The sequence below is a fragment of the Lepidochelys olivacea genome (assembly GCF_965140295.1).
Source record: "Lepidochelys olivacea isolate rLepOli2 genome assembly, chromosome: 2".
NCBI lineage: Eukaryota > Metazoa > Chordata > Testudines > Cheloniidae > Lepidochelys > Lepidochelys olivacea.
The window spans coordinates 249,321,993-249,344,745 of record NC_140412.1 but is presented as its reverse complement, the minus strand read 5'-3'; the positions used below and the strand labels follow the sequence as shown (position 1 = coordinate 249,344,745).

At 39.6% G+C, this 22,753-nt stretch overlaps 1 protein-coding gene across 1 annotated transcript in view; it reads right to left on the bottom strand.

The window, feature by feature from the left end:
• The window catches only part of VIPR2 (vasoactive intestinal peptide receptor 2), an 88,221-nt gene that overhangs the window by 6,901 nt on the left and 58,567 nt on the right, over nucleotides 1-22,753 (bottom strand). The window contains exons 5-10 of the mRNA XM_084621321.1: nucleotides 21,808-21,905; nucleotides 17,105-17,246; nucleotides 14,201-14,351; nucleotides 12,714-12,774; nucleotides 11,528-11,597; nucleotides 4,366-4,457 (exon numbers count right to left, since the gene is read on the bottom strand). Of these exons, the coding sequence (XP_084477447.1) occupies nucleotides 4,366-4,457; nucleotides 11,528-11,597; nucleotides 12,714-12,774; nucleotides 14,201-14,351; nucleotides 17,105-17,246; nucleotides 21,808-21,905 (614 nt within the window). The remainder of the gene's footprint in view (nucleotides 1-4,365; nucleotides 4,458-11,527; nucleotides 11,598-12,713; nucleotides 12,775-14,200; nucleotides 14,352-17,104; nucleotides 17,247-21,807; nucleotides 21,906-22,753) is intronic.

The window sequence follows — 22,753 nt, the reverse complement described above, 5'->3', positions numbered from 1 at the left end:
TGGGCTGTCCTGTAGACTGCACCAGGCTCCAGAACCTCCACAGCATGGTGTGCTGTAGCCCCATCCTTGACAAAGTCCTCTTGTCCACAGTGTGGCCCCTGTGTCCAGGTTTGTGAGGGGGTCCTTGGACAACAGCCTTATGGCTGCCTTCCACAATGCCTTCATCCAGGCAATCCTCCCCCAGCTGGACAAGAGGCTTATAGAGTGACTTACGCTGCCCTGGCCCTTTTTAGATTGTATGAAGTGTCAGAGCATAGTTGAAGATCTGACCCAAACAGTAGGGAATACTGGAGAGTTATCCAGACATCTCCATTTTCTTTAATTTGAATATTAAAATACATTTAAAATGTACAATGTGTAAACAGTGCCTGGAGAATGTGATCCCAGAGCAGTCCTTCAATCAAGGGATTTCTTGGGCAATTATATACTGATCCCAGAGTCCTAACACCTCATTTTATACTGATGGCATGAAGCATTTACCCTTCATTAATTAAAATTCCAACAGTTATGTAACAATAATTATTGAAGTACAAGAGAAAATTATATAAGTATCTGGAGATAGAACTTTAATTTGTTAAGCAGCATGATTTTGTCAAACTGACACTAAACCGTTGAAAAGGTGGGAAGCTAATTATCCTTTAGCTGTCATGCATTTTATTTTAATAACATAAACTTTACATGTTATATGGATTCAGTCAGGCATGCTTATGGATGCCTGATCTTAGATAAAATGCAAAAAGTTAACATGGAGAGTCCAGTGAGTCATCACTGTCTTGACCACAACTAGATTCAGCAATGAAACACATAGGCTGCCTTGAGGCAACCATCTTAAACCCAAACTATCTATTTAAGAGACTACGCATCTAAAGAACCTTCTATTTGAAAGTGTCTGTGCCAGTCCTCAAAGTCCTCCATGGGTCATGCTCAAAATATTTCAGAGGTTGCCTCTATCTATGTGACAGTGACCTTCTGGACAGCAAAGTTCCTCAGGAATCACAATATGTCTGGACCTGAAGGTGAAACCAATGACCGTGAAAGACAGGGCTTCCTCAGCAAAATATCCTAACCTTTGAAATTCTCTACTGGAGGAGAGGAGAATGACCACAAATCTCACTGCTTCGAGAGCAAAGTGAAAAACTCATGTCTTCAGCATAGCTTTCTGACCACCAAAACCAAACCAGCAGGAAAGCAGATGAAAGAGAGAAGAGGGAAAGGCAGCAGGTGGGGAAGAGGAAAAACAGAGAAGAGGAGTGAAGTGGAAAGTGGGAAGGGTAAAAAATAAAGAATAATAAAACCAAAATAATTAATCAAAACAGAACAAATTAGTGAATCAACATCTGCCCCTATGTGGCTTGTGGGGGAGTTAGAAAAGAAATAAGAATCTCGACAAACGGATAGAAGTCAAATTTCATTTACATCCATATATATATAAAATGACGGCCTGGGTAAAACACGTCTAACCTGTTCTCTTGTATGACTTTTTAAATTTCATGTTTCCTTGTAGTCACTTAAGAATCAGTGGTCCCAATTTTTACAATTATATCTGAATTTAGATTAAAATTTCTAATAAATATTAGCAATATTTTTCATCATCTATGGTCATATAACTTATATTAACCCGTCTCCCATAATCGTGACGACTTCCTTCCCTAAAATAATATGAGTGCTATGAAAATTTATCTTTGACTTCTATTTGTGGGTATCAAATTAACCTCAGGGCAGAAAGCATACACATGATCCTACACCCTACTTAAGACCTACATTAAGGGATTATGAGTAGCGTAGGACCTGGCAGGGCCTTCTACAGTGGGATGAATTTCATCCCATGGATGGAGGCATGCTACTGATGTTGCAGAGGAAGATTAACTTTTCCAAAAGTGCCTAAATGATGTAAAAGCTGAAGCCCCAATTTCAGTGGAAGTTAGAAGCCTGAATACCTTTGAGGATCTGGTCCTTAGGAGTCCAAGTCTCACTGACTTTCAGTGTCACTTAGGCACTTTTGAAAATGTAACACAATATCTACTTTTCCCGGCAGACCCTGGTGTGACTCTTTCCAGAACGCATAATGATATGCCATGCAACCACTTTATCTTGTCATATGTCTCCAGAACTAACGGCCCGACTGTGAAACACTCACTCATGTTGGTGAGCAGCCACACTGAAATCAGTGGCGCTAAGGATATTAGTAAGTGCTTACCAGTATGAAAGAGGGTTGCGCAATCAAGTCCTAATTTAACAAAGAAAACCTCCCCATATCCACACCAAAAATTTCAGTACATTTAAGGTCAAAGCCTCCATGATAATCCTGACTTTTGCAAACCACACAAGTTATCAAATTCCAGACCATTTACACAAACTTTGTACCTTGTGATCTCATGCTCCACTTTCATTGTTTCTCAACTTTCACATTAGCATTTTTGCTTTAATAATTTTCGACTGACTGTGGAGCTAACTCTATATGACACTGACATTTTAATGGAGGAAACAGCCATACAAAAATAGTCTCATGCCCCTCTGCATTTTAGAAATTGCATTTGCATGTACATAAATGAGGCTTCTGGACCTTTAAATTGCTCTGCAATATTTCTCAGTGAGCTTGATCTACCATTCTCATGGATGTCTACTGAACACCAAAACACCATCCAAACCAAAATTAAAAACCAGGCAATCAGACTCTCAAGAGTTGAGTTCACACTGATGAACAGTGAAAAACAGGTCTGCTGCTAGTAAGCAGCCTACACTGTAAGACACTAAGATGCCCTATGGAGGACGCTTGGAGAAAAACAGAACACACAGGACTGAACAGAAGTATAAACATGAAGATGGGAGGAAAAAAAGAATAGCTCTTGCACAGATGTCCTGCCCATCGTCTGGTCAGTTTTCTGAATAATAAATAAGAGACCCCAAAATCTCAAGTAGTGTGGTCCATAGATTGAGCAGGCCATACAGCGTGGTCCACTGGTTGAGACAACAAACATGCCACCTTCACAGAGAGCTCAAGTATCCGCAGCCCAACCTGCTGCAGTCTTTACTGGTGGGTTTCTTTGTCTTGAGACATCACAATCCCTAACCTCTCAATTACCAAAACAGGGAAGCAAGGTATCATCGCATATGTAGATCTATAAGTGAGCTGCTCCGAAGCCAGCTACATTAGGGGCTACAAGGGAGCAGGGAGGAAAAGCAGGTCACTTCAATGGAACACCTAGTGCAGATGTGGTAGCTTGTTTACGCTGCTGTCCTGAAGCTTTTAATCCACCTGGAAGCCCCTCCTCTGCCTTGTGCCCTGCTGAATAGTATGGCTGCCCTCTGGTTGGGGTGTAAAAATAAGCACTACACTTCAAGCCTAGTACCCCAGACAGAATACCTAGACATTACAACATCATATTCACTACATTGTTTTTTGTAGGACCTGTCACATCCTATTGAAATCAGTACAGAGCAAGTAAAACCAAGTTTGAGGCTTAAATGGACAGGCTGGTATATAGTGCCCATAAACTAAAGCCAATTCAAACAACATCAGGTGAAAAGTCCACATCTGTCCCCTGATGTGACTTAAGGGATGATCCTAGGAAGTTTGTGGAAAGTTTTTGTAGACTATGGCTGGATTCTTAAGTGACTTGTAGAAACTACAGGAGAATTTCCATATTTTTAAAAGAATCGTGATGCAACAGTAAGGTGCCAAACATGTCACACTGGTTACAGAAAAAATACCCAGGGTTTTATTGGGTATTTTTCATTTTGGTATTGTCAAAAAGTTTCTATCGCTTTTTAAATATGTACGGCAACAGCTTGTTTTGGTGAAGTGAACAGGTAATTAACAAGGAACCCTATTAAAAGGCCTACTGTGTGTGACTAGATGGCTTGGGGTTTTCAGTGCTCAAATTAGACTTAGGCATCAACATGCCATTTTTTGCTCTCAAGTGCCAATATCGCATCTACATTGGGATCTGGGCTTTTTTGGGCAGGGTCCGTCTTTTTATTATGTGTATAGAGCTTAGCACAATGGGGCCCTGATTCTGTACTGGGGCCTATAGTCACTAATAAATTATAATTAATTGTAGAAGTAACAATAATCAATACTAACCTTGTTAAAGACCTCTGTTCAGCAAAACACTTAAACACATGCTTAACTTTCAGCATATGCTTAAGTGTCATAACATTGTTGATTTCAATGTGCTTACAAGCTTTGCTGAATCAGGATTCTAGCCCCAGCTATCCATCCATTTGAAAATGGGTACCACTGTATCAAATAGTTATCACAGCATCACAACACTGGATGGTTGCTGGCAGTCTGCTCCAGCAGAGGAAATCTTTAAATAGATTACTTTGATATACTCTATGAATTTTCTAGAACACATTACTCACTTGTATTGTGACTGATCATTGCCTCCGACATCGGGCGATCTTAACTTTTGCAGTAAAATTCTTATAATACTAATGAAAAGTATAAAATTCACCTGCAAAAGAAAATATATATTTATACATATATATATATATTTAAGTGACTTCAAGCTCCTCACTTTAGTATGCAGTGTGCTGGTAAGAGGTAAACAAGCCAGATTAGTCAGTTCATTAGTGAGCCTGGAGTGCTTGCTGCCAGAACATGTTAAATTGCACTCCCTCAGATCTACTGCTGCTTCCCTGCCTCACTGACGGTTTGTCACATCCAACACACCTCTGCATGACTGTAAATGCCACTATGGAATCATCCTCTGAGATACTTAAAAGCTGACAAAATCCCTTTCCACCAGCAACCCCATTAAAGGGAATGTTCTCAAGCATGATGGGGCTTTGGTCAAGTCTCAGTACAGCCTAACGTTACCTTAAACCCTTTGGTGGATTTACCACTGGTGGCCAAGGGATAATGCACATCCTGTTTATAACTCTTCCCCACTCTTGGCCCTTAAATCCCCTGTCTGGAGTTGTGGATGGGAAGCTGTTGTAGAGGTGACATGTATTCATAAATCAACGATGAAAATGGCCTTCTTTGCATATCTATCTAAGGTACTGATATGGCCCCTCCATTTCCATAGTAAGTGTGCACCTCATAATCTTTAATGTATTTATCCTCACAACTCCCCTGTGACGTAGGGAAGTGCTATTGTCCATATTTTACAGATGGGGAACTGAAGTAACTGGATAAAAGGAAGTGTAATCTGACTCGGGGTGGGCTTGAACTCAGGACTGGAAATCAGAAATTGCTGCATCTGAATCCCATCTCCCATAATGTCTTCTTTGGTCTTTGGCAAGTCCCCAACCTTTCTGCCTCAGTTCCCAATCTATAGAACAGATGCCTTCGTGCCAGGCACGTAAGATGGTGCTGGATTGTGTAACATGGTCTATAAAATACTTTGAACATGAACAGTGATTTCTAAATGTTAGGTGTGGTATAACATCCTACATCCATATAACTTTCTTCATCGTGCGTAACAGCAGTAAAGTGAGCTAACTCAGATCAGGGATGCAGAAGCATCAAACACAAGAAAAAATGTTCTGGTATTGAGCCAGGGACCAATATCTTATTTTTTATATTTAAAAAACAAACAAAATAATCAACAGAATCACCAAGCTGTGCACCTAGCTAAACAGAACCTGCGTCTTGTATGGGTAGATCCCTAGTCTTTCCCAACCCTAGCTCTGCCCCTGGTTGTTCAGTCTAATATTTTGATTGAAAGCTCTTTGAGGCACCATGACTTTTGGTGTCTTCTGTGCAATGCCCAGTATAATTTTTAAGTGCAAATATATAATAAATGATTATAATAATTGCATGTCATTCTGTGCCTGTTATTTACTGCTAAAGGAAATGCTAGGGCTAAAGAAGGGATGGTGGAGGAAACTGACAGGACACAGGATCCTAATTATATAAAAAAAGTTAAGAAGATTAGGTCTAAATTTTTTGTAAAAGAGAAAATTAGAAGGAGACCTCACTGAAGTAAAAGAAACAAAGAAAGAGGATAAATATACAGCCTGTCCATATGCAGAATTCCCAGTGAAGTCACTGTTAGTTCAGCAGAATTAGGCCTTCTCACTGTTGCCTTTGGGCCCACAGTTTTGTGTAATGAAGCATATTACAAAGGTCAGGGGATATACATTTTATAAGTATGTACGATAAAGGCAATATGATCTAATGGTTAGGACACTGTGGTGGCAGAGGGATTCTATTCCTGGCTTTGCTACTGACCTCCTGGGTGACCATAGTCAAGTCACTTCATCTCTGTTTCCCCTTTCCGTTTGCCTGTGTTTATTTAGATAATTGGGGCAGGGACTGTTTCTTACTGTGCATTTGTACAGTGCCTATCAAAATGGGGCCTAGTCTCAACTGAGGTCCCTAATTTCTCCTGTAATACAAACTATTATCAATCATAAAACATTAGAAACTGTGGTCCTTTTTAAAAAGGCCAATAAAATAATTGGTTTTCACAGGGCATATCTTGGAGCACTATATTCAGGTGAACTACATATTCAAGTATTTGTATCTAGGTCTCTTTTGAGGCTAGTCAATTTTTTCTGTTGGTCTTTAGTGATATACTGTAAGCATTGTGTATGGCTAATGTTAACCAAGTATCTTTGTTTGCATGATGTGAGTATCACTTCAAAAGATAGAGCTACTGGAGCATTAAATCCAGCCAAAGGGGATTAGGCATTTAGATATCATGGTGTTAAGTATCCTAGAAATACTTTAGATAGTATGTGAGATTATAATTCAAATGATCATTTAGGACAGTTGTTAAAGACCCCAATGTATCCAAGTTAATCTTAAAAATATATATTTAGTTTAAAGTCTCATATAATTTCAGTATGTTTAGATAACAAAATTAGAAGAAAATGACAGAGTACGTTCACACTTTAGGAGATTTTGTCTTCAGTATTGTAGATTTAGTTCTATAATATTCTTTGGGGTGGAATTTCTTTATACAGAAAGCAGATGATACACAATGTTGAACGAACTGCTAAGGACAGCAAATTAAGCCAATAATATAAATGCAGGAAAGTGTCGGGGATGGGGTACAGCAGTGAAGGTAAATGACAAAGTAGAAAGTTAGGAAGGTAGTGGAATGACATGAGACCAGTGATCTTATCATTTTGGCTGCCTTAAACTGACAGTAACTTTTGAACCGATTACACTGCGAGTACATGTATCACTTAAAATGTTCTTTTTATTACTTCCTTCTTGTTATTTAGTCCTTTACAGAAGTTTTAACGTCACAACAAGAGGGACACAACTCTCTTATGTTGATATGATACATGACTGCTTCTGGTTTCTGAAAGCCTATTAATTCAGATTTGTGTCCACCTGAAAAGACACACAAATGAGAGCAGTCTGTATGGGAGAGGGGAAGGAAGAGGATTGCCGTGGCGGCATTTGCCAAATTGAAAACATGGGTGGTACTCCAAATGAACTGTTTGGCATAATACATCTCCAATTAAAGAAATCAGAGAGGCTCTGAAATGTGCACAGCATGACGCATGGAAGGCTGCCAAGGAACATTTCTCAGGCCAAAAATGTTCAGAGGAAAGACCAGGGGAAGGCCTCTGCCATGCTGAATTGAATGTGAGGACTGACCCTGAAGAACTCACTTTGAGAATGCTGTTTTAGAGCAATCAACAGCTGATTAAATGCAATCCCCTAAACCAGCTAAAATAATTGGAAGTAACATTGAAACTAATGCCAACAAGGGGAATACTGAGTGAAGGTTGGTTTGTTATACCTATTAGAGGTAAATCCTGCTCGAGTCCCTTCACTTGCTTTGCTTTTCCTTCCGAAATACATGTATACTCTCATCCTCATATTCAGAATGCCACACAACTCTCATTTTGTCTCTATCTCTGCTCCCACTTCATCAAATACCCCTTCTTGCTCCATCTCTCACACTCCACTTTGGACCTACTTTCACGCTAGTCCATCTGGTGAGTACAGAACAGCCTCCCTTTTCAAATATTCCAGTTACCTTCCTTTTGCTTCATGAAAGCCTTCCTCAAAAAAAACTTTTCACAGCTTTCCTACCTTAATCTCCTTACTGACAACTTGTCCATAATGTCTTGCTTCTAATGGTTGTCTCATGTATCCTATTTATTTGCGGCAGGCTGCACACTCTTTGGGGCAGCAGGACTTTGTTTTCTTATACAGTATGTTTTGCAAAGCTCCATGAGCAGCTTGCTTTAAGGGCTGAGAACAACAAAACAGAGCCTAGTGCTTCTGCTACTTAACTTCTGGCAAACAAGTTTCAAACTTCAAACTTGTTTGCCAGAAGTTACATTTAGCCATCTAAAGAAAAGTGGCCTCACTTTAACACAGGCATCACCTTTAGATTTCAGTGGGAATTGTGGATACTCCGGCCAGTTCTTCTGGGTGCTTAATGTCAGGCACCTGGGTGTGAAAATTAGGGCATGTGTACACTTGCAGAGTTATCTAACTAATAATAAATGGCGAGATTTTAACCTACTCCTATATATCTGCACAGGGTGCATAAAATCACACAGCGCTTACCTGGATTAAGAATCCAGGCACAGGGAGTAGAGAAGGCTGCATAAAGCTGCTATTCCCCTAATGACAGGTGGGTGCGGTGGAGAGTAGATGGAACCTTGATCTTCCCCCACAGAGCTGAACAAGTTGCATCATGCGTACAACAATTTACTTTCCCCTTTGAGAAGTGGGGGAAACATGACACGATTTGTAACTCTGACAGCTTTCCAGGGCTATTCCTGTGCTGGCACAGGTAGGCTCTGCCTCTTATCAAACATTAGGTGGAAAGACAATCTAGACCAAAGTAACTATTGCACCTTAACTCATCTGTTGCACTGGGGGATTGAATGTCCATTCCTACTTCTTTTGGCAGTGCAGTTCAGCTCTCTGCAAATGGCCCAAATCCACTGTGAACTGCTCTTTCACAAATTAACACCACAGATACAGAATTAACATCTGGAATTAACATCTGAATCCGACAGGAGTGTGATTTTATTTACACCTTAAGTAGCAGAAGCACAAGCCTGTTTTGTTGTTCTCACCCCTTAAAGCATGTTGCTCAGGAGAGAAAACCGATCTGGAAAAAGACAGCCAATCCCAAATGTGTACACAACCTGAGCCAACACAGTCCATGTACATGGACATTTCCATACTTTATTACTATATCAATTCAATTACTGATTTAAAAAACAGAGGGCTGGTTGTACCTCAGTGTAACTCTAGAATCAAATTAAGATTTGGTCAGTTTAAGACTCATAAGAGTTTCATTAAGCATCCTCTCCTCCACCAAACAGGCTTCCCAGCCTTTGCAGGAATCCTAGAGCACCAACAAGTCTGTCAATATGCACTGTCTAACATAACTAGAGTTAGACAGCTCTAACTACTGTCTTCAGATATTGCAAGTTCTAGGACTTTTCAAGGGTCAGCTTGAAGCGTTATTTTCTGGGACACCGAACCACAGAGGGAGGGGGGATGGAATGAGTGGGGGTGGGGCCTCGGAGAAGGGTCGGGGCAGGGGTGTTTGGTTTTGTGCGATTAGAAAGCTGGCAACCCTAGCTGCATACAGAGTAGTTGTTTAAATCAAAAGTGCTCAGTAGGAGCTTTAATTTTGCACTTTTGAAATATTTTGTATGATTTATTTTGTTTTTATCATTCAGCGTGATCTCCTTACTTCTCCAACTCCTTTTGGACTTTTGCTTCCCTTCATGCTGTACATCTGCTGAGTGTCCACCCATTATGTAGAAAAACATTCATGTTGGTGAATCTTCATTTCATGTAAATTCACCCAGGAACCACCTTTTGCCCTGTCTTGTTTAAACAATGCAGAACTCACTCTTATGAAGGAGGAATAAGGTCCTTTGGATTAACACATAGATCATTCAAAAAGAATGAGGAATACTTGTGGCACCTTAGAGACTAGTAAATTTATCTGGACATAAGCTTCGTGGGATAAAACCCACTTCATCAGATGCATGCAATGGAAAATACAGGAGGAAGATATATATATACAGAGATCATGAGAAAATGGGGGTTGCCATATCAACTCTAACAAGACTAATCAATTAAGGCGGGCTATTATCAGCAGAAGAAAAAAAACTTCTGTAGTGATAATCAGGATGGCCCATTTCAAACAGTTGACAAGAAGGTCTGAGTAACAGAAGGGAAAAAATTAGCATGGGGAAATAGTGTTTAGTTTGTGTAATGACCCATCCACTCCCAGTTTTTATTCAAGCCTAATTTAATGGTGTCCAGTTTGCAAATTAATTCCAGTTCTGCAGTTTCTAGTTGGAGTCTGTTTTTGAAGTTTTTTTGTTGAAGAATTGCCCCTTTTAGGTCTGTAATTGAGTGTCCAGGGAGGTTGAAGTGTTCTCTGACTGGTTTTTGAATGTTATAATTCTTGACGTTTGATTTGTGTCCATTTATTCTTTTGCACAGAGACTGTTCAGTTTGGCCAATGTACATGGCAGAGGGGCATTGCTGGCACATATCACATTGGTAGATGTGCAGGTGAACGAGCCCCTGATGGTGTGGCTGGTGTGATTAATAATAGCCCACCTTAATTGATTAGTCTTGTTAGAGTTGGTATGACAACGCCCATTTTTTCATGTTCTCTGTATATATACATATATATCTCCTCCTACTGTATTTTCTACGCCATGCATCTGTTGAAGTTGGTTTTAGCCCACAAAAGCTTAAGCCCAAATAAATGTGTTAGTCTCTAAGGTGCCACAAGTCCTCCTCGTTCTTTTTTCTGATACAGACTAAGAGGGCTACCACTCCGAAATAAATCATTCAGTGAGTAGACTGTCTATTTAGGCCCCGATTCAGCACCTCACTTAGGCATGCACTTTAAGTTAAGCTCATTCTTAAGTGCTTTGCTAAATTAGGCCCTTAATGAACACTAATTCAGAAGCCGCAAAATATTACCAAATGAGATGCTGAAGGCTACAGCTAATTTGTAAAAAATGCATGATTGCATTTGTGTTTGTATTTTGCACTGGAGGTAAAGCTATTGTTATGCACACTAATGAGTACATCTTCAGCACAATGAACAAGAATTTAACTGCACATGTTCAGTTAACATTAATGAACTCTATGCAGCACAATCCCTGTGCAGCATGCTAAAAATGTCCTTCTGTGTAAATGTCTAATGTATGTAATTCTAGGCTACTAGTTAAGAAAAGATATACACAGCTGTCAGTCTTTTCCACTGTAATAATATTTATAAACAAAAGTAAATCTATAATCCACATGAAAAGTTTAACTTGATGTTTTCTTCCCCCAAGGTTCTTGAACTGGCAAGAGTTTCAAACAAACAAACAAACAAACAAACAAACAAACAAACAAACAAACAAACAAACAAACAAACAAACAAACAAACCCAACCAGTCATTTAATAGGAGGCAGCTGAATTTTAAAGGCAATGAGTTTAAATAACCTGGGCATGTGTTTAAAATCTCCCCTACAAAGTAATTTATTTCATTACAATGGAGTTTTTGCCTATTCACTGCACAAGGCTGCAAACTTATATATAATTCATATTGCAAAATGTAGTTTACTTACTATAATAGAAACTAAAATTGGTAATCGTATAACCCACCAAGGACCACTGTGTTCATTCGTATCCCAGCAACTATAAAAAGAGTAAAAGGGAAAATTATGTTAATACTAATTTTATTTGGCACGTGAGGTATGTGAAGACAAGTGTTTTGGATTTACAAGTCAAAACAAAAATAGTCTGCTCTTGTGAATTCTAAGCAACATAATTTGATATTCTCCTGCTTTTATTTTTATTTTCACTGGGTTTTAATGTGCACATTCAAATCAATTAAAACAGAGATGTAACAGAGCAGTGTTAGAAGAAACCCAGGCAAATACTGTGGGGGACTCTCAAGTTTAGTTTCACTCTTTATGTCATGACACTTTTCCAATAAGAGTTTAGTTTAGTATCTGGGGCAGCAGAATGATCTGACATAACTGACAGATACAATTAAAAGGATATAATTTACTGCTGGACTATTTGGGTTACAGACGAGTGGAACTGGTGTGGGAAATATTAAGAATAAGCCTTCATCTGAAAAACTGGACTCTCATTTTTCCCTTTAAATAATTTGTTCAGTTTTCCACCCCAAGCCATTTTACCCTTCAATGACCATCTAACTTTACAGTCAGTCATTCTCAGTGCCCACAGCCCCTGTTGACTTCAGTATGTACTGAGCACTTCTGAAGAAGCAGAGCTTAAAACTTCTGAGAGAATAGAAGCTACAAGTGATAAACCTTAAATAGCAGAAACATTTAATAGTTTGTAAGCTTCTAGCTGTGATGACCATAGCAAGGTACCAATTCAGTTTATTTTTTTAGAGGTATTGCAAATAGGTTCCCTGAGAAATTAGGAATAATCCATCATCTGTACCAGCTATTGCAGATGCCACTTACAAGAGTTTCTAAGTCATCTAGAGCCTAATCCTGTGAGGTGCTCTGCACTCACAATTACCAGGGATGCTAGTCTAAATTCTGACTCCCTTACATAGAGACTTAGGGAGGCACACCATTATAAATGGAGATGCATATTAAAATCATGCCACAGTTTTATTCAGATATTACAGTTAGCAAAGTGGATGAGCTGATAGACCAGGGGTGGGCAAACTATGGCATGCGGGCCAGATCCGGCCCCTCAGGGCTTTGGATCCGGTCCATGGGATTGCCACCCCCGGGAAGCGGCCAGCACCAGGTCCTCCTAGCTACTTACCCTGTGTCCTCTAAAAAGATCCTTGTCACTGTCCACAAGATGATGAATACTGTAGGAATTCCTAAGAAATTATAGTTTGTTATAGTGAATGATTGTAAAAATCTATGAACAATCTATGGATTGTTACCCCTCTTGTAACAATCCACTACTAGAATACGCAAGCTCTGGCATGAAGCAAATGCAGCACATGGAATAATAAAGTGTAGCTGTAGCTGCAGGGTGGGGACCAGCGGCAGGTTGCAAACAATTTCTATCCATCTCCCAATGAAGACAAGCACAAGCAATTATTACAGGTGAGTGCATTTATTTCTTACAGAACATACAAAGGATGCACACCTTCAGGCTCCTGAGTGTGACCCTTAGGGATACAAATGCTATGTATCCCTGGACTAAATGAAGATGGATATTAGGAATGAAATGTAATGTGCAAATCATTTTACAAAAAAGCATTCACACAGACTGGTTCACTCCCATTTCCCAGTTACACCCAAGTATACTTTTATGATCAGTTTCTAAGGGCTTCACATCTATAAAACCTTCCTTTGGCTCTCGGGTATGAAAGGAATCAGTGTGTAAAAATGAAACAAAAATATGTACAGTATGTTGGAAAGTATATTAAAGATGAAGAACAAGGGACTGGCTGGCACAAAGAGTTACTGGGTCCAACTTTCACTGTTGGAAGTTGAATTCAAATCCCATTTTACAATTGAAAATTAATTTAGTGGCCTGATCTTATATTGTACCCATGCCCATCACATCATCACAGTGTTTGGCATTCTTTGCAGTTCAAGAGATTCCCATCAAAGACAGAGCCATTTCTCTGGCAAGCATCTAAGGTGAATTGGCAGCAATGTGAAGGATAGCTTCCATAGTGTTTTCCTGTACAATGGGGCATAAGCAAGTGCTTCAAACACCACATTTCACTGAAGGCATTAAAGTCACTCCTGACTTTTAAAGAATACAATGAACATGTGGGGCCTGATTCATCACTGAATCTGAGCTCCATTCAGACACAGGAACTGGACATGTGAGAGGGAAGGAGAATGGTGGCTTTGCACGTCCCTTATTCTGGGGTCAACCAGCCCGACACCGATTAGGATAACCTCAAGGCTGCCTTAGCTTGTGCCCAGCTGCTGATGGTTTCCAAGGGGCAGTCAGGTCTGTGGGAATACTTGAGAAAACAGAAGTGTTCTGGACATATCCACTTTTTCCTGGCAATACCCTCTACATAGTCACTGTGCAGTGGCCTGTGAGGGAGTGGCATGGAGCCTTTGTGCCAGCTCTACATCCTTTTATGCCAGAACAATTTTTTGGTGGCTAGATTTGCATTGGTGGAACAGAATAAAGGGGCTGTCTTAGCCTGTGGAATCAGGCCCATGGACGGTAGCTGTCTAATTGGAGATAATGTTATCTCAGTGGGAAACACTGAGCCTGACCAATCCATAGCTAAAAATAAGAATAAAATATGTATATATTTAAGTACTTACCCCAGCCAATCAGAAGATAGACTGTGAAATGTCTGTTAGGAGAGAATATTACCACAAGGAGGATGTGGAGGTAAAGTCCTTCAACTAAGAGCCAGTAAAAGTTTGCCATAACACAATATTGGAAAAATACCAAACTAGCCTTGCAGCCAACCTGAAGTGTTACAAACAAACAAGGATTAAACTTCTTGCAAAGAAAATTCAGTATATTTTGTTACAAACATTTTTCTACAGACCCAAGCTCTCTATATATTATGTTCTCTTATCTCTCCTGTATGTCAATGTACAATATATAGAAAAGTTATTTTTCAATGGCCCCTAGAAATAAGGAGATGCATTTAAAGTATAAAGAATGCTTATACAAAGGAATTTAGTTAGCCAAAACTTTATTTCTATGGCTTCCTTGCAGCCAATTTACTCAGAAACCTTGAAATCATCATGACATAAACATTAAAAAAGGAAGATACCAAAGACCATCAATTAAGATAATAAACACATATAACTTTATAGGTTTTCCTAAAAGTTTCCTAGAGGTTTTAATTTGTTAGAAAAATAACAAAAATTTGCCTTTGTGAATTTTCAAAGGTCAAAGTGAAAAATATAGAATTAGGTACCAAATGCAGTCCCACTGGTCAGGATGTAAGGATATCTAGAAAATAAAAATTTGACTGTACCATCAAAAATATTTTTCCCGCACTGTGAAATTCTCTAGTGTTTCCCAATATGTTAAAGACAACCAGAATGCATCACTCCATTATGACCTCTGCAATTTATAGTCTGTGTGATGTTTTTCAGAATGTACCGTTCTAAGATATCTGATGCTACAAGGAAATGTGCAGAGGGTTTCACACAGGGGAAAATGTAACTTTTTAAACTGTAAATTAAAATGTGGTTTGATGCTTAATTCTCTTTACAACCTGATTACGGCATGGCATTCAGGGTTAGAAGGCTTTATCTTGACTCAAAGTCATGATGCACTTTGTGTCCATTTACTCCTCTTCGAAGTCTTTTGCCCTCCCTCTTGAAGTTAAACCTGTAGCTGAGGCAGTTCCCAGCCAATGAATAGATGCCACCAGCCAGCCAAATTGTGTAAAAAAAGTTATTCCGTTTGAGAAACTGTTCATTTTAAAAGAGCTGTGCCAAGAGCACAAATAGCTCTGTGGAATGCATAAACATGATGTGAGAGTCAAACTCTCCAAGCTGTTACATAACTAAACCAGGGTTCAAATAGTGTAAGAAACAGTACCTATTCCAAGCAACATCAGATCATCTCAACAACAATGCAACAGAAATTAGAGAACAGCACATTGATCTGGACCAGTCCAACTGCAAGAATATCCAGCTGCAAACAAGAGTAACTGCAGGACAAAAACAGGAACGACTTGGGTGCAAATAGGCATGATCAGGGCCAAGAGCCTAATCCTGCAAGGCTTTGAGCATTCTTGACTCCCTGAGATGTCAATCCAAGTGACCTGTTTACAATGATTTTACAGTGCCAGTGTTAAGTATTTCTACAGTGAGAGTGTTTCAATTGACAGATTGTGTAAATATAGCTTAAGAGTCACTTGGAAAAGGTTTGCACAATGGAAGAATGTAGCTTTATCAATACAAAAATATTACACTGCATTTTTCTTCAGTTTTTTCTATACTCTAAATTTAGCCACAATGGGCAGGGGAAAAAACACTGTAAATTAAATTCTCTGAGGTCTTCAGCAGTGTCCGCAGATTTATTTTGCAGCAGTTCTGCTCCAAACCAAGGAGATGGGGATACTCTATGCCAGTGGTTTTCAAACTTTTTTTCTGGTGACCCAGTTGAAGAAAACTGGGGCCGGGGATGAGGGGGTTGGGGTGCAGGAAGGGGCCCCGGGTTTGGGGGGCTCAGGGCTGGAATTGGGGCGTGGGGTTGGGGCACGGGCTTACCTCCGGCGGCTCCCGGTCAGCGGTGCAGAGGTAGGCTTCCCGCCTGTCCTGGCATGGTGGACTGCACTGTGCCCCGGAAGAGGCCAGCAGCAGGTCTGGCTCCTTGGGTGAGGCGTGCAAGCGGCTCAGCGCAGCTCTTGCCTGCGGGCACCCCCCCCTCCAGCTCCCACTGGTTGTGCCCCGTGGCCCCCCTACATATGAGCTGGACGTGCTGCTGGCCGCTTCCAGGACGGTGTCAGAATGGGTAAGGACTACTAGTTTTTACTGGCCAGCCACCAGGGTCCCTGGGTGCTGAGCAAGGCCATCCAGTGCCTTGGATTCCGCGACCCAATACTGGGTCGTAACCCGAACTTTGAAAACCACTGCTCTGTACAATGTGATATACCATTTAACTGTGCAACCTTCTCAACCTCTGAGATTTTGCAACCCTGCATACTATGTTAATGCCTTATCCCTACTGTGCCACATGGTTTGCCATGAATGCAGATGACAGCCCTCCATCACCTTCTGGGGGTGTGGCTTGGTTGCTAGAGCCCTCTTTCTCTCCTACAAATACCCACTCAGTCTCTTATTGCTCTCCCTCCCTTAATGCCCCTCCTCTGACTCCAGATACAGCTGCAAGAGCCTTCTCAGAACATCTAGCCTTTCCCATTTCCCGGCTGATTTATCTTCCACTTCTAACCTCTACCCTGACTTACCCCACCTCCTTGCTGTCATAGTTATCCTGGGCCATGGCTGATTCTGTTTTTTTGATAACTGAAATTCCTCTGCTACCTGCCTGAATATCCAAAGCTGCATTAGCTCACCTCCCAGCTCTTCCGCTCCCTTTCTTCTCCTGCAGTTGCATCTCAGTTCTACCTGACACTAGTTCTCTCACAGCTCCCTCCACTGACAACTTAGTGTTCCCAAAAATTCACCAGGGATGCAGAGGTGGAGAGGGTTAAAAGGCAAAAATATTACACAGTGTAGCCAAAAAAGCTTCATTACCCATGACGACTGATCCTCTGAACAGTGAGCTGTGTTGGAATTGGAATAAAGAATATCATCCTTGACTAAAACAGAGATTGCTCTTAGAATGAAAGAGAGGAACAAGTTCAGATGGATGTAGTTCCGTGTGCAGTGAAGTTTTCTACATTAAAGAAGAGATTTTTTTGAAAAAAGCATTTTAGTTTCCAGGACAGAAAGGCTATCGTACAGTCTTTTAATTAGTCTTAAACTGTTTCTTAGTGAAATGAACCTGTAGTGAGTACCTGCCCTTTCTCTGTGTGTGACCCTGAGTAAGTCCCCTTTCAGGGTTTAAAAAAAAAAAAATTCTGACCAGTGCATACAATTAAGGCATCTTTGACACCTTTTCAGTGTCACAGATTAAAAGGCCCTGCTGCCATTTTTTACCATGAAGAGTATATAATAAAGGTGATTTTTCATTTTCTATTTTTGGTGTGCTCTAGCCTTTGTCTTCTAGATTCCCAGTGAAAAGCCTAGCTCTTCTGGCTAAATTTCTGAAATACCGCTTCCTAATGTTTTCTTGTTGGAGTTTTCTGTCTTTAATTCCAGTATTTTGATTCATAAAGTATGGACATCCTGGGATGCAGGTGAATGTATAAACAATTCAGAAATATTGTACATACAAAAATACAAATTGGACTGCACTTACTTAAAACCTTTACTCTTTGAAAGCTTGGAAACAGATGAGGTTTTCAGTGTGCCAGGAAAATCAAAAAACTCTAGTGGGAAGTAGGTTCCAGAGGCAAGGACCTATCTATCACCTGAAACACCCTTTCTCCAGCACCTTGTCTTTTAATGCAGCATTTATCCTAGCTGATCTCACTAAACAGCAGAGGAGAGAGGGAATCTATAAGGCAGACAGGAACCAAACCACTCAGGATTTTATCAGTAAAAAGCAACACCTTGAACTGCAGCTGAAAACTAGTACAGATTCGAGAATATTGTTGTTATTAAAGGAATGCAGACAGAATAGAATTTTATGGCAGATGACTGCATTCTGAAGCTTCTGAGTGGTCTTCCGGCATAGACTTATGCAAAGAACATTAAATAACCCATTCTGGAGGTGACAAAAGCATGGTCAATTGTGGTCAGCTCTGCATCTGAGAGAAGAAGTCATAACCTTCTAGCGTGGCAGAGATGCAAAATGAATTTTTGGCCTATTCAGCAAAGGACATAATCCCATGATTTACTTTAAACACTTGCTCAGCTTCCATTGACTTCAATGGCTGTGCATATGCTTAAGAGCTTTGATGATGCAGGGCCTGAGACATCCAAAAGCAGCTGAGGGTCCATTGCTATTATAGTACATGGCTTAATACATCCCTATGAAAGCCAAGGTCACATTCCAGGCATCTAATTATTTTCCTTGGATAATTAATAGGAACAACATGTTTCTCTCTCATGCTGGATTTGAAAGAATAAAAGTCTAATCCTGCAGGAGCTAGGTGCTCCTGAGAGATGCTGTACTCTTGCAGTTCAGTGAAAATGATAGGTGCTCAGGGCCCTTGCAGGTCAGGCCCTTACTGTACTGATAGTTGCTAGATTTCTGTATGTGTAGAAATCTGCATATATGCAAACAGCAGCAAAGTCAGATATACAAAAAGTTTTATACAAAGCAGAAATAGCAAATTTTGATATTTTCCACAATATGAAATTTTAAACAACATTTTGTTTTGGGTCAATTGAAATGTTTCATTTTGATTTTGACTGAATAAAAATTGTATAAGGGGCAGTGTGGCACAATGGACAGAGCACAGGACTGGGAGATGTAGATTCTATTCCCACTTCTGACACTGCCCTGCTGGGTGACCTTGTGTCACTTCTCCTCCCTGTGCCTCAGTTATCCCTCTGTAAAATGGGGCAATGATATTAACCTCAATTGTAAAGTGCTTTGAGATCAACTGATGAAAAGCACTGCAGCAGAATGAGGTATTATTATTATTATACAATATAAAAAATTCAAAATGAAAAGCAGTTTTGAAATGAAAAGTTGCAATGTTTTGTTCCAATAAGGTCATTTGATTTTTTTTCTCATCAAAATTTCATCAAAATTGCAACATTCCTGTGGAGCATGTTTATTTTGACAACTCAGCATTTTCTGATGAAAAACTGTCAGAAAATTTTCAACCAATTCTAATCATAATGTTCATACAAAGTGTCACCTGGGATGAAAAAGCCTTGACATTTGAAAAATTGGTACAATTTTGAATAGCAAGAGAGTTTAGGAGCTCAGTATCTCTGGCTGGCAATTTAGGATTAACAAATCTATCAAAGAGATGCTAGAGTCATAATTCCTTCCCCTTAAAATACTTCAGAATCTGCCCTTTGGTAGGAAAACTAGTCAGAATCCAGATTGGATTTCTGCAATGACTGAAAACCCAGGGTTGAATTTATCCCCAACTCTGCAAGTACATAAAGAATTTTCAATTTTAGGAAGAGTGTACAAGAGAACCTTGCAAATGTGTGAAACTTTCTGAAACAAAATTTCCTTTTCTCATCTAATTGCCCTAATTTTAGCATGACTAGCCATAAATAGTATCCTGTACATTAAATAAAGATCAGAAAGCATTGAAGTTGTGTCAGTTCTGCTATTCATAACTCCTTAATATGTGCTAGACTAGGAAGCAAACAGAGCCAGCTAAATGAGAGGTTTTATATATTTGTTATACGTACATACAGGCACCCACAGTTAAATTGAATTCCTTCCACCCCAGAACTTTGTTTCAGAAAATAATGGTGCACGTGTTCAGGGATAAATGCTATAGATTTTGAGGAAAGCATGTCCAATTCCACCAATGTAGTTGTGTGCATCAATGCACAGTTTTAAAAATCCTATGTATTACTAACATCAAAAATTCAAACTTTAATCCTGTTGGATGAAGTTAGGATTTAGATTTTTTTTTTTTTGTTGCTTTAGTAACTTTTAATTTTTAACCCACTAGTGTAATTGCCAGAAATTCCTCCCAGGAGTTTAATTTGAAGAAGTTATTCTTTACTTCTCTTAAATACTATTGTATAGGCCGGATGGCTCCATCCCAAAGATGGATGTATTTCAGTGGATCCTTATATACAATACATTGGTACTTTCTGTAAAGCACCTTGGGATCCTGTCAGACAATAACTGCCTCTTCAATATAAATATAAAAAGCTAATAAAGGTGTTTTCAGCTACTCTGATCCTGGAGAATGGGAAATGGAGCCTTTCACTACCTATTATCCTTAGATCACCCCTTGCAAGATATTGGTTTTTAAAGGCATTTGCATCAGATTCTCAAGCCAATATTCCAAAGTGTGATTTATCACTGAGGATACATTAATTGGGTAGAAGGGAGGGGGACTGGAAATTCTAAAAATATCCCCACCTCCCAAAAAATGATCCCAATATATACAATGCCCCATTTTGTCGATACTGTGTGAATGAAGTGTACCTACACATATTGGTTTGTGCTCATTTCCATTGCTAGTGACAGACATTATCTCCCAGGGGACTAGCTTTTCTAAAGTAAGCATTTCTTTGTTGCATGGGAAACAAATTGATTCTCTTTAACCTGCCTTTTTTGGGTGACGGTTTTGAGGAGTCTGTGATAAGGCGTACATTGATGTCCTGTGGATTCTTCTTACTTTCCCAACCCCTCTTCAGTCTTGCTTCAGGCACGAAGGTGGTTTTCAGTCTCACCAACTGACTACCTTCTAGCGATGGACATAAGTCAGGAGTCTATGCGCGAGTCCTTCAAATGCACTAATAGCCATTGACAGTGTTGAACACAAGGTGGTGTTGATTTGCTTGCAGACCTTACCTAGGATAGAGGAGATTACTCCTGAAATTGCTCTGTTCGTTCTTTGCAGAAAGACCACAAAAGATCTCGTCCTTGTGGTAGATTGTGGCAGGGCTGGGGCTCTGGCGCCACCATGCTGCAGATAACATGCAGCTCGACATCTTTTTTTTGCTGAAGCTGGATGATGCCTTTTCTCAGCTCTCAGTACCTGGTGGAGATTGCAGGCATGGATGAAAGAAAGTTGGCTGAAGCTTAGTTTGAAGAAGATAAAGGTGATGCTAGTAGGCAGGAGGAGGTGAAACTCATAAGCAGGCATCTGAAGGTATCTGTTCCCATAATATATTCCTGCCCTTCTTTATTTGGTGAACCAATCTGAATTGTGGGTTACTCCCAGAATCTCAAGTAGTGTCAATGGCCAGAAGAGCATTTGTCCATCTCCATTTAACAAAAGCACTGTGACTATGGTATTTCTCTTCACTATCTCACCACCTTTTTGACTTTCAGGAATGATTACTGAAGACACTCGAAATTAGAACACACTTGGAGACCACCGAGAAGCTTCACCAGAACATGGCTGCTCACTTGGTTAGTATTGACTGGCTTTCCATTTATTTTCAGGTACAATTCAAGGTGTTGATTTTGATCAATAAAGCATTAAATCGTTTAGATCTGGTCTAATCTTGTGCATGTAGGTTGTACTATGTATGAATTTCTAAAGTTCTCTGGAATCCTCTGATATGAGAGGTGCAAACATAAATTCAAGTTACGAATGCAACTATTATTTGTTATTAAATTCTTCGAAGTGTAAAAATCATCAATTTTCTAAACATCTGAATAATCATAAAACAAACAAGGATTTTAAAATATTTTCCTATTTTCTTGCTTATTTTTGTTCATGTGAAGTACTTACTTGAAAAGACAAAGAATTATACTTCCTGTCGTTAGAGCAATCAGAGATGCACTATGTCCAAGGGTGTAGATTGCCTTCACTAGTATATAGAAATTAATCTATGAAGAAAAATATATATTCATAAACCATTAGTGATATGTGCAACCAAATGTGTAATAATGTGGCATTGCTTTAAATAGTTTTAAGAATAAAAACTGTATAATTTTGCTAACAATTTTTAGTCTGGCTACCAGCTACTGAATTCCTGTGCGAATGTTAAACATGCTGATTCCCTTACACTCATGTAATGCAACACCTCTAAAGAAGTCGTCTCTGATGAGGAAATCAAATGTGGGACTTCTTGATCTTCAAACATCCAACTACCTCAACCAAATAACCCTGCTCCATTAGTAGGCTCATAAGCCTCAATGTGGTTCAGTCACAAGAGAAAGAGAGAGTCACATTTTGTAAGCATGGGTTAGACTTGGAACAGTCTTCCACAACTTCTGCTCCAAAGCCCTGATTCAGTAGCCCAGCCTTGTTCAGCAACAGACATAAGAAAGCGCTTAAGTCCCATTAACTCCAAGTGAACATACGGAGTGCACATATTTGGTGCCCAAACAACCCTTCCTCTCTCTATTCAAATTCCTTCTTAAAAGCCTAAAAGCCACTTCTTCTACAAAGCAAAAGCAGCACAAAGGGGATGCACCACTGAACAGCCATCACTGTCCCTTAATTTACCACCTAAATATTACTACATGCAATGCTATCAGAAATGAAAAATTCGTAAGAGTTCTGCCAAAAAGTCAGAATTAATCTGCTACTTCTTTTGATGCCTACAATGAAATTTGATTTGTTTTACATTATTTTCCACTAAAGTACTATAAGGTATTAATACCATAGATGTGATTTATGAGAAACAAATTAATAAACCATTTCTTGTTATTTGATGGAATTAACTGGTAGT